We start from the raw sequence: 12,984 nt of genomic DNA, 5'->3' as shown, positions 1-12,984 counted from the left end.
TGGTGATGGCGAATTTGAGACAACAAAGTACTAACAATTTGTTTCAGACTTCTCTAAAATATCTTAAATTCTTAAAATGGAGAGGCATATCATTTATTCAAATGAATTCTATGTCTCCCTGCAACAAAAAGTGGATGGATGGATAAATCAGAATCGGGTATGGTCATACAAAATAAACTATGGAAATAAATAGTAGGTAAAATGTTAACTCTTGTCTGAAGAGATTCTCATTATGATAGTAAAGAGGATTTTTTGCAAGGCAAGAAAATCATTTGGAAACAAGCTACCCTGTCAGAAGAGCAGATTATTACACTCCTCTCCAGTTGTACATGCAAGCAGAGTGGTGGAGAGGCTAAGCGTATACACTCAAGAGATAGATATGCTGCCTGAGTGTATGTCCTGACATCACTCCTCCTAATTCTCTGTGGGTGAAACAGTTATTGCAACAATAATCAGATCAAAATTAGTTGTGGGGATAATCAAGTTATTTAGGCCCCCTCTGTCTCAGTTTCTTCATTTGTAAATTAAAGACAATAATAATACTCATTTCATGAAGTTACTGGAAGTATTAAATGAAGTAATACAGGGAAAGCACTTCAAAAAGTGCCAAGCACATGGTAAGCCTTCAAGTTACATAGTGGGTATAAAAGGATATGCAATCTTTCTTCAGCCTTCACAAGGAAAAGGCAAATGACCTCCTTCCCTCACCAAAAAAAAAAAAAAAAAAAAAAAGGTCAGCAAGTGGAGATTAAGAGTTCTTTTCAAGGAAAAAGTTGCAGGGAGTATTTCCATGGTGACCAGCCACTGAATATTCTTGTTCAGTCTGTACTTAGAGCATTAAGTTTTATCTGAAATAATTCTGGATTAGCAGAAGTCTCCAAGCACCAAGAAAAAAACGCATATATTTCTGAAAGTTTCATCAGAAGTAATAAATATATTTAAATGTCAGTGTTGTAAAATGTTAAGTTTCAAATATATGGGCATTCATTTAGAAAAAGCTAATCTCAAAGGAATACTTAGTATGGGCTTACTTTTAGAAAACAAACTAAATATGATAATATATATAATATACAAATTCCAAAGTCCTTTCCAAAGAAGCTTACTATAAGAATTGCCAGCAAATCCTTCATTTACCCATAATGCAGTCTTATATCAAATAGGACTTGAAAGACAGATTACATTCCATTTTCATATAGGGATAATAAGAGCAATTAGCTTTCTATAAAGGAAATAAAATGTGTTCTTTTTCATCAAGATTACCATTTTCTTAATGTTCACTAATATCTATTTTAAGTTAAATTTTCATACTGTTTATCTCCTTCCTATATGTCATAATCTAAAGAGCAAAATTATAGCAAAATTATAGGTACTTCATCACCTAAATCACCATATATCACAATACAGTCTTAGGTAACTTTAGGAAAGTTATTTTGGCAATGATTTTTCTTTCTTTCTTTTTTTTTTTTTTACCACTACTGAGCAAAATGTACCTAAATGCTACAGAATTAGACCAGTAGTCATTTGAAAAGGGAATAAAATAAATACCTTACCTATCTACAGCAACAACAACACTTTGAGAACTGGTTTCTCCGATGGATTCCTGAATACTTGCTATCTGCTTCCAGTCCACATTTCCTCCAACTACCACACATAAAAGAGAGTCATTTCAGTCTGAAAATAATTCAGTGGAAGAATACACTTACATTTCTAAAACATACTTCCAAAATCAGTTATTTTCCTAATGAAAGAAAGCAAGCTTTTGGTAAATAATTTTTTTAACATCAGTGACCTATATCAAGGCCAAATGTGCTTAATTAGCTATACTAAGTGGCATATAGACATGAATGGTTATAAAGACAAATTGGGCTCAGAGATCAACAAATTAGGGGCACTGAGAATTCAGATCACAAAATTAATGACAGTAGGCATAATTTCACTTAATGTTTAAGAAACAGCACTAACTGCAGCTCCAATGCTACCTTCCTTAGGATGATTCTCAATTCCATTAGATCTCCCTGTCATTTAATCTCTAGTCCTCTATTTACAAACACTTACTGGAAATTTTACCTGTATTTTCTAATATCTTCTCATTCAAAGGAACCATTTCTCTTTCCCTCAAAAACTGGTTCCCTATGCCAGACAGCAAAAACAATTTTCCCAGTTTTCAAACTCTTAACCTCCCAATTATCTTCCACCAGTCATTAAATCTTTCTTTTGACCTGTTTTGGTATCACTCCCTCATTCTCATTCCTACTTAGGTTAGAGTCTTATAATTTCAGGGCCAGATTATGGACAGTTTCCTGACTGCTTTCCCTGCTACTAATTTTTCCCCTCTTCAATCTCTCTTTTCAGTCTCCTGTCAGGTTAATTTTTCTATATCATCACATTCATTTTGCTTACTATTACTTTCAGGATAAAGCATAAAGTTTTTAAGCCTAGCATTTAAGGCAGTACCCTGCAACATTCTAGCCATTATATGTCTGTTCAGTCTATCCCTCAACTATCTAAAACCCAATTTGAGTTCTCAAGAAGGATTCCTCCCATTGTTCCTCTGAACTAAGCATTTGTTTAAATAACAGTCAAATCAGGATTTCTTCCATATAGTTTCTCATAAATTACTATAGGTGTGTTGATGTTGCCTTCTCAGCACAAAAAGCTCCCTAAGGCAAGGAACCAAGTCATACACATTTTTTGTTGTTATTTATCGACCTCACTCAATATTAAGTCTAAAGCAGATGTTAACAAATATTTGTTGACTAAACTGATCAGACACTCACTAAATGCCTTCACGTATGCAGCCACAATAGATGATATTATTTAAAGCAGCTGAATTTAAATTCTCTTCCAGGAACTAAACAATGTGAAAAAGATGTGATTGTTGACTGCAGAGAGTTTATAATTTATGAGGAGAGACAGACTGAGACAGACTTACAACCAACTTTAGTAAAACGTAGTAATTACTTCATCACTAAGATAAAACTAATGACATATAATAAAAGTTTTGTTAAATACAACTAATTCTGGTAGGCGAGAGAGAATAGGATTGTTAGCTCATGGAAGGGTTTCATATATGATGACATATTAATTCAAGTTGGACCTAAAAGGATGATCATGTAGAAAAGGAGGCAAAAGGAAAATTTAGGTAGAAGGAGCAGCATATGTAAACTAACAGAAGGATGAAAGCAAACACATTTCAACACACTTGGTTATAGCCATAATGGAGGATCTGGCTGGGGATGAGAGAGAAGGGAGTGAATAGTAGTAAGGAGATGAAGCTGGAAAGACGGGCTAAAATTAAAATGTGAAGAACCTTGACTGTTATGTTTAATGTATTGCTTTTGAAAACGGAACAATACAGGGCACCTGTATTGTGGCTCAGTCAGTTAAGTGACAGACTCCTGATTTCAGCTCAGTTTATGATCTTGGTCCTGGGGTATACCCTATGTCGGGCTCACTGCCTGATGGGGAGTCTGCTCCTCTCCCTCTGTCCCTCACCCCACCCTTGCTTTATTTCCCTCTCAAATAAATAAATAAATCTTTAAAAAAAGATTGTAAACAGGGAACAACAGACCTTTTAGAAGACCGACATGACCTACCTATTTTCTAAAAAGTTATTCTGGTAGTATCTGTAAAACACAGTGAAATAGGAAGAGATACAAGAGCTAGAAAGACAAATTATAAGAGTCTATTTAATACAAGTGAACAAGGATGAAAGCCTAAAATAAGCAACAGAGAATTGGGGTACCTAGGGAAATAGGGTCAAGCAACACTGGACTTGAAGCACATTAGCACACTACAGGAATTTAACGAAGAAAAATCTATGAGAAAAAGTAATGCCCATCACCACAAAAGTTCCTTTGCATATTATCTGAATGTCTTTCCTAGAAAGCTTTTATATTTAAGAGCTTTTATTATACTTGAATAATCTGTAATCATTAATAAATATATTTAGAAGAATCAAAAAAATATATAAAATGTTTAGCAATCCAAAGAACCTATTTTAAAAGCACATGAAATCTTTCAAAATTCTGTATTATACTGGAACATGATAGGCTAATAGTTTCAGCTTTACCAATCAAATTACTCAAAAACACAAATATTCAGATAAAGAACAAAGAGGTAGGTGTGAATATTCACTTAAGATTTATATGACAAAACCAACGAATTATTTATTTATTTATTTATTTATTTATTTATTTATTTATTTATTTATTTATAAGATTTTTATTTATTTATTCATGAGAGACACAGAGAGAGAGGCGGAGACATAGGCAGAGAGAGAAGCAGGCTCCTTCCTGGCAGGGAGCCTGATGCAGGACTCGATCCCTGGATTCAGATCATGGCCTGAGTCGAAGGCAGACGCTCAACTGCTGAGCCACTCAGGTGTCCCCAAACCACTGAATTTTTAAACTTTGATATACACCTTAAAAGAATAGTATGCATATAATTCTAATAATCATATGCTATGTATTCTTAATAATTAAAAGTTTCATGTTTCCAAAAAGTAGAAATACAGACTTGTATCATATCAGTCAGAATGTCCGATAAACTTCCACTCAGCCCTATTAATGTGGTTACATGGACTACCTGGAGATGGATGTTGTCAATAAAGGAGGATATTATTTTTAAAAACCACATATATATATGTATGTATACACACACACACACACACACACACATACACACACACAGATTACATCTCCTCCAACGTCTGGACTACATATTCTTCTAGCTTGAATTCTGACTACAGCATCCTGTTGAAGAAAAACTCTGTTGCCTGAGTAAGTGACAGGGCACAGATGGACAGAGGTGGACATCTGCCACACTGGGCTAGCTGATAACCAATGAAATGGCCTAAAGGTAATACTCTGCCCAACAGGGGCCAAATCAACAGAATGAATCCCTCTAGGTTATAGACTCAAAAATGAGAGACCTAATCAATCAGGAATGAATGGAGAATGGAGCAGGTGAGAACGGGAAGTAGATGACATGAGATGAAATCTAGATAAAGTATGACAGACAGATGAAGAACATGGCTGCTTGCTTGAGTGGCTTGGAAGTCTGAACTTTGTATTTCATTTCCAGATCCAGAAAGTGTTTATTTTTACGTAAATTCCCTTTTCCTGAAGTGAGAAGGTAGGTTATCTCATCCCTAACAACTTAAGTAGCTCAACAGTAATGATCAAATTAATTTTAATTTACTTTCAAGTATACTAGGAAGCAATATCAGCAAGTATCATTATTTCTCTTTGACTAAAACTTTTAAAAGATAAAATACTCCACTGGTATTTTATTTTTAGTGTAACCTACTTTTACTGCTTGCCAAAATTAAGCCCTGGCAATTTGCACCTCTTATTATTTTAGCATTCCTATAGTCCCAAGCCCTTTTCAAAAAACAAATTAAAAAAAGCCTTCCAAAAGTTACTGAATCAAGGCACATTCATTTCACTTGTTGGTAAATACTTTTCAACTGTATATCACACTTCCAGGTTATGTAAGTCACCATGAAGGTGCTCACCAGTTCTAAAACCTGCTGGGTAGCCAAGTTATTAGGTCTGTACCTTCACCTCCCAGAACCAGAGCATCTAAGATACAGCTGGGGTAAGAACTGCACTGCTGGCTGCCACAGTTGAAATATCACTAGCAAATAACTGTCCCTAGTTCGACTTGAAGGCACAACATGGTCCTGGTGTTTCTTCTTTCCCTATGGATCATTTTTCAAACACGAAGTTTTTTTGTATTTCTTATGAATTTTTACTGAGAGGAACAACAGAGAAATCACTAAAAGACAAAAAGACTATATCTAGAGATACAGTACTAAAGTAAAAGAAAAACCTTAAAAGGTAAATATTCTTAGATTTCATTTCAGATATGTATTTTTCTTTTCTGCTCTTTCCCCCGCTCCTGCTCTCCTTAAATCATGCCTCTAGATTTCTTGGACGGAAGTGGGGTGGGGAAAATGGAGAGAGAACAATCCACAAACCATTAATACACCAGCCACTGTACTAAGTCCATTTATACACATTTTTATTTAATCCTAAGACCTCTATAGGTAGGTATTTCTATTGGTTTGCAGAAGTGGAAACCAAAGCTCAGAGAGTTAAAGTAACTTGTACACAGTAAGGAAGATGTACAAAAGAATTCAAACCCCAAAGACAGTCTAAATGCTGCTTCTTCCCTGGTGGTATGCTTTCCATTAGGACTAAAAATGTATTGTCTTTAGTTCTTCTGTAGCCATTCTCACTAATATTTTCCTTTATTCTATTGTGTTAAATCTGCAAGTTCCTGGCCACACCAATCAGACAAACCATGGAAAAGTTTCTATACAAGTATAAGTATTGGTAAGAACTGCATAGTGCCTTTAGAAAATCTGAATGTGAATGCTTTCTCCAGTTGCCCCAACTATTTGTCATCTTATACAAGCCTTCACTCATTTAAGTTACCTGTTCAGCGTTAAAAACAAATCATTTTAAATTGTACCTTTCTCCTACCATCAACTATGAGATTTAGATTAAGGGTAACTTAATTCTGCAAACTAGATCAGGCAAAAATGGTCTGATTCTCTACATGGTCTTCCTGCTTTTCCATAAGGTTAGTCAAAGGGCATTTTATCATGTCCCTCTAATTGTGTTTCACTGCTACAATAAACTTACATATATTGAACAAGTTAATAATCTTTGATAGTTCATAAAAATAATTTAAAAATTTCTCACCTAGCCCCAGACCCACAAATTCATCAGGAGCCTGATCTTTTGTTCCAGTAAGAGATCCTTCTCTGCCTCGTACTGTTCCAGAAATGTATCGAGGTTTCACTCCAGTTCCTATAAGTTGTGCAAGCTCCAACTGACTGATGCACTTCAGAATCTTCATTATTAAAAAAACAACAACAAAAATTAAATTCCATGTTAAAAATATTCACAACAATACTTTAGTGTATGCAGCCAGGATTTAAATACAGGCTATATTATACATGATAAAAAGCTAAATAAACGTATCCTGAATGTACTAAGTTAATTTTTCCCCAAACACTTAAGCATGTCAGTGGTAGAATATTTAGCATTAAATCATTTTATAAACCAAATTACAGAGTTGTAAATAAAGAGCTTATACCTCATGCCATGAATTTCCTAAATAATTTCCATCTGTATGAGCCACTGTGATAAGTGTTTTTATTGTGTCAATGTTCTTTTGTTTCATTTCAGTAATACCAGAACTCACTGTAAGTAAGGTAAATCTTGCTAGTGCCTGGACATACGCATCTCTTTCCAGCTATAAAAAAGAGAAAAGTACACTTACATTGTTATAAACACAATAGAGTGATCTCTAATTCCCTAACAAACTTTTTACTTGTTAAGTAAGTTTTTAACTGACAAATTACATACCTCAAACTAGAGTGTTTTTATTTCTTTTAAGATTATAAACGAAGTAGAAAAGGATGAATTTCTAAAATTTAAGGCAATGGAGATGTCAAATCAAGATGAGATTTTAGTGACAACAAATGAACTCATATAATAAAAAGCATTCCTGGAGTGCTTATGTTTCAAGTACTGTGCAGACCAGCAGAAACCTGATTTGTAAATTTGTTCATTTTTTTCTCTACAGCTAGGCTGTGCTTTTTAAGCCATAACATTCATAAACAATGTGAAATGGGTTTGTTTTTCTTTTTAAAGCAACCTATGCTAAAATTTATTATCAAAATATTTAAGTTACTAGAAGGGCTTTGTCTTCATAAAAAGTAAGTACTAGATACTTAGTTCTCTTCAAGATAACTTTCCCTAGGTTTAAGTGAAGTTATAAAGTAATCTATATAAGCACATAAGTAGGAAAAAATATGATTCAGTAAGTATGAACATGCAACATATTTAAGTAAGATATTCAAATTAACATAGAAATTCAGAGTCTTAGAAACTCTGGATATAGCTAATATTTTATAGAGAAAAAAATTGCAAACCAAATTATTATGATGAATTCCAGATGCATCAATATAGAGCTACCCCTTCTGTCACAGCTTCTTGGAAACTTAAACATTAGATTCATTTAAATTCCATCATAAACTTGAGATTGGGTTTTTAGTAAGTCAAACACAAAAAATATTTTTAATTATAGTAATGACCTAAGTAATTTACGTTTTCCAGACTGGCTACAAAGGCAAAATTCTTTGTTACCTGAATGCTGAAAATGCATGCAATTCTGATTGCACATCTTATACCTTCCAGGCAAAGGGAGGCTACTTCAGTATCATCACAATCTTGCAGGCCCACACTAAATGCAGCCAGAAAAGGTGTCCAAGCCAACTAGAAAAATTAAAAATTTAAACTATATAGTGAACATCAAGTGATAATTAAATTATATGATAGCAATATATTAATATTTATCAAAAGCTTCTGATAATAAATGATTTGAGGAAGTTCTTAAAAAAAAGCAATTGAGTTTTTCTGGGGAAAAATTACATAATGTTGCCTGGGCTTAAATAAGTGGGACAGCAAAACTACAAATTCAGTAGAGGACATTAAGTATATTTTGAGCACAGCATCTATAAATTATTAACGTCAATAAGAAATGGGAACTGTTGATATTAGTCTTACCCCTAGTTTCAGATCTCATCTCTCTCTGTAAGCTTTGTCCCTTGCAGTATTTCACACTTTATTTCTAAGAAAATTCTTTTAGTCATTTTCTACTTGCAATAATTACATTATTCTTTTTCTTTACACTTGTTCCCTGGACACCATTTAGCCTTACATTTTTTTATAGTCAAATATTTTACATTGAAACATCAGTGATATCTCTGGTTTCTAGTTGGCCAATACTTAAAAATATAGTTCGATAAAATATTTCTTTGTTACAAGCTGCAAAAACCAACAAATACTAAATTTACCAGTAGGCAGCACTGAATACCTAGTAATGTTAAAACTGTAATGTAAAATAAACAAAAAGGGCTACTCTTGGACTACTGAAAATTTTAACATCAAAACATGTGCGTACATTGTTGTGTGCCTGTGTGACTTTGAATTGACTAATGCGAGTATTTGTTGCTTTTAATTAAGTTCTAATGAAGCAAAACTCTGTACCTAGATAACTACAGAGATGAAAAAGATTTATACCTGTGCTGTAAAAATGACACCTGGAATTTTAAAAATATCTAAAAAGTTTTTAAGATTATTTAGAAAAACATTACCCAAAGGATTACCCAAAGTTTTGTTTGTAACATCAGAAAGTTTAGAAGTTAAAGTATATAATTTCTAAACGAAGGAACATAGGCCACAGTACCTAATTTCTAGTCCTAGGTTTGCTGCTTATTTAATCTCTCTGAACCTCATTTTCTTCCTCCTTAAAACGTGGACTGCCACTATAGACAGATGCTTTGGGAAACATATGAAGTGGAGTACTTTTAAAATATGAAGTACCACATGGAAGTAATAAATCACATGTTCTATTGTAAGTAAAGAAACAATACAACTATTCAAAAACCTGTGCAATATTTTATACAAGACTAAGTATAAATGGTTCTTAAGCCAGTGAAAAATATGTTTAACTCCATTAGGAATGAAAAGACAATGATTTTTCCTATCAAACTATACCTAAATAATATCCAGGGGTCAGTGAAAATATCTGCTCATAAATGTATAATGTAAAATACAATTTGGCAATATTTAAAAAGATTCTTAATAATATTTGTATACCTTAATATTATATCACATCCTAGAAATCTCTCATTCTGCTAGTCAATGCTTGTTTATTGAGCACTTACTACAAAGCCAAGAATGGTGCTAGACACTGGGAAAAATGAACAGAGCAGACACAGTCCCTTGCCTCATGGAACTTAAAGTCTAGTAAACAGACAGACATTAAATTTTAAAATAAGTAAATGTATAAACACAAACTGTTATAAATACAATGAAGGATAAGCATAGCACATTATGAAAAGGGACCAAATATGGATGGTGGGGATAGGACAGAACTGTCTGAGAAGGTAACATTTAAGGTGAAAACTATTTGGGCAAAGAAGCAAAGAGCATTCTAGACAAAAGACACAGCTTATAAGAATACTCTGAAGAGAAAATAGTTTAGGACATTCTAGAAACTGAATTGCTAGCGTGTGACTACAGTAAAGTTAGAAGAAACCTAGCAATGAGGCTGGAAAGGCAGGTGGAGCCAGATCATGCAAGGCTGTAGATGTTGCAGGTGTGTTAGTTTAGGAAGAAGGCAACATTTCATTTTGTATATGTGCTGCCGAAGCGAGCACCAACATTTCATTTTGTATTTTAAAATGATCAGTCTAGCTTCTGTAAATGGATAAGAGGAGTACAAAAATAGACGTACAGATACCAGTTGGGACACTATAATAATAAGGATGAGAAATGAGGATGTGTGGAGAGGCTAATGGAAGTAGAAACAGTGATAAGAGGAGAGATTCTTAATTCTAGCTTAGAAGATGTTTAAGTAAACTAGATCTAGAAAATAATCAAAAATATTTATGAAGAATTTTTAATGATACAAGAAAATACTTATGTGATAAATAGCAAGATACAAAATTCTACGTATAGTACAGTCACAATTATTCAATTAAGACTTAAAAAGTAGTATATAATATAAACATTAACAGAAGTTTTTTCTGAGTGATAGAATTATGATTGGCTCCCTCTTCTGTTTTTTTTTTTTCTTTTAAAGATTTTATGTATTTGACAGAGAGAGAGGAGGGAGTGTGAGGTAGAGGGAGAAGCAGATTCCACTGAGCAGGGAGCCTAATGCGAGCTTGATCCCAGGACCCAGGGATCATGACTGAGCTGAAGGCAAATGCTTAAACGATTGAGCCACCCAGGAGAACCCCTTCTTTTTTTTTTTTTTTTTTTTCATTCTCTACCTCCTCCAACCAAAAACATTTGAGAAGAAAATCAACAGTGCAAGACTATTCAAAATAAACCAAAAAGCTGCTTTATAAAATGTTTTGTAATAGAGAAAGTGTTTCTTGTATTTTTATATCACTTTATTATTTCAAAGATAAGGCTGGTTCTACTCCTCCCCTACACCTCTCTCCCTCATCCTACAATTCTTCCACTTTTAGAAATAACGTTACCTCACAGACATTAGACGTAGAACTATAAATATTTACAGCTAAAAGAAAACAGGTATGTTGTAGTCATCTTTTACTGCCCATGCATAGGTGTACTTAATATATGAATGAAAACTCTAATTACAATCTTTAGCCTCCACAGACCATCTTACCACACTGTCTCACAAACTGGAATGTACTTTACTCCTTTTCCCTTTTCACACTTGACTAGACTCTTCTCTATTTCCCTGTAATTCTGATCAATTCACTGCTTACTTACTCTCAAATTTTGGAGAAAGGATAGGAAAAAAGAACAGGAGCAACGAAGGAACAAGCAATCAAATTTTAAAGAACCTATTTACTGGTTCTTTTGAAATAGCATTCTTACTAGATGAACCTATAAACATAAATACTGCTTGCTTTTTTTGTTCTTTGCTCTCCTCTCTGGGTACCAGGTATATTCAGAACCCTCATGTGAGTTCCTGGGCCAGAAGTTCAAGATCACTTTGAAATTTGAGGTAACTCCAAAGGTTTGAACAGAACTCATGTGGAGAAAACCAGGCCAAGAATTAATGATCATTCTCTGAAATCTTTCCATCCTTTTCTTAAGATCATATACTTATCGCCAATATGTATAAGTTTTCACATTCTCTTTAAGAAAACATTTATATCTGCTATATTCTAAATAACATTGCTTTTGCTTACAGGTCTATATTAATGGGCTATAATCACTGTATTTCCTTAACCTAAAAACATGATGAAGAAAATTATATATAAACGTATACCATAACCAAAAGTTATCAGGAATTCTTACCTTAAACATGGGTCTCACATGCTCCAAATGTGTTGCACTTGTAAAAGGTGCCTGAACATGGCTCACAGCCTCCATGAGAGCTTTTGCTGTCTTGGCCATTTGTTCCATTTCTAAGTTATAGAGAAGCCTTCTTTGTTTTTCACTGGCTACATCTGAAATAACAAACACTATCAGTATTTAAAATATAAAGCATGTCAAGTGTTTTTTTACTATAAAATAAATACCATCAATTAATACTAATTAGATATAGTATTAAAAAGTCAGACACAAAAGATCACACAAGGTATGACTCCATTTATATAAAATATCCAGAGTAGGTAAATCCATTAAAAGACAGAGCAGACTGGTGTTAGCCAGCCAGAGGCTGCGAAGAGAGAGGGAATGTTAGGTTTAATTACAAGGTTTTATTTTGGGTGATGAAAATGTTTTGGAACTACAAAGGTGGTGGTTGCACAACAATGTGAATGTACCAAATACTACTCAACTGTTCAAAATGTTTAATTTTATGTTATATGAATTATACCTCAAAAATGGGAGAAAAAAATCCTGAACTAAGGGATAAGTGGAAAACCTATAAGAAGGGAAGAGAGTAGGTATAAATCTGCCACAGTGAAACTACTAGGGAAACAACCCAAACATGGGATAGGAGAATAGGGAGAGAAAGATAAAAGGCAAGGGCATCCTTGGATGACACAGGCTTGAAAGATAATTTCTGAGTTAAAAAGAAAAGAGTGGCCCTAATATTCCAGAATGAAATTAGTATTTCAGTACACCCACATCCTTTCCATATCCTGCTTCTCATTTTTTTTTAAAGATTTTATTTATTTATTCATAGAGACAGAGAGACAGAGAGAGAGAGAGAGAGAGGCAGAGACACAGGCAGAGGGAGAAGCAGGCTCCATGTAGGGAGCCTGACGTGGGACTCGATCCCAGGTCTCCAGGATCATGCCCTGGACTGAAAGGCGGCACTAAACCGCTGAGTCACCTGCTGCTTCTCATTGATACTCTATAGGTGGCTTCATTCTAGACATTCTGTGCATGTGGACCGGAGAAAGAAGGCCGGAGAAGGAGAGAGAAGGCCGGAGAAAGAAGGATAGAAGACGTTTTATTATGGGTTTGA

General features: G+C 34.1%; 1 protein-coding gene across 2 annotated transcripts in view; it reads right to left on the bottom strand.

Annotated features, from left to right (window-relative positions):
- ARFGEF1 (ADP ribosylation factor guanine nucleotide exchange factor 1) overlaps positions 1-12,984 on the bottom strand; it is a 143,164-nt gene that overhangs the window by 31,768 nt on the left and 98,412 nt on the right. For both annotated transcript variants that reach the window (XM_055318214.1, XM_055318213.1), the window contains exons 19-23: positions 11,865-12,016; positions 8,166-8,294; positions 7,111-7,269; positions 6,714-6,864; positions 1,551-1,641 (exon numbers count right to left, since the gene is read on the bottom strand). In XM_055318214.1, coding sequence (XP_055174189.1) covers positions 1,551-1,641; positions 6,714-6,864; positions 7,111-7,269; positions 8,166-8,294; positions 11,865-12,016 — 682 coding nt within the window. The remainder of the gene's footprint in view (positions 1-1,550; positions 1,642-6,713; positions 6,865-7,110; positions 7,270-8,165; positions 8,295-11,864; positions 12,017-12,984) is intronic.

Source organism: Nyctereutes procyonoides, unplaced genomic scaffold, assembly GCF_905146905.1.
Source record: "Nyctereutes procyonoides isolate TBG_1078 unplaced genomic scaffold, NYPRO_anot_genome, whole genome shotgun sequence".
NCBI classification, from domain to species: Eukaryota; Metazoa; Chordata; class Mammalia; order Carnivora; family Canidae; genus Nyctereutes; species Nyctereutes procyonoides.
This window is presented reverse-complemented; position numbering and strand designations above follow the sequence as displayed.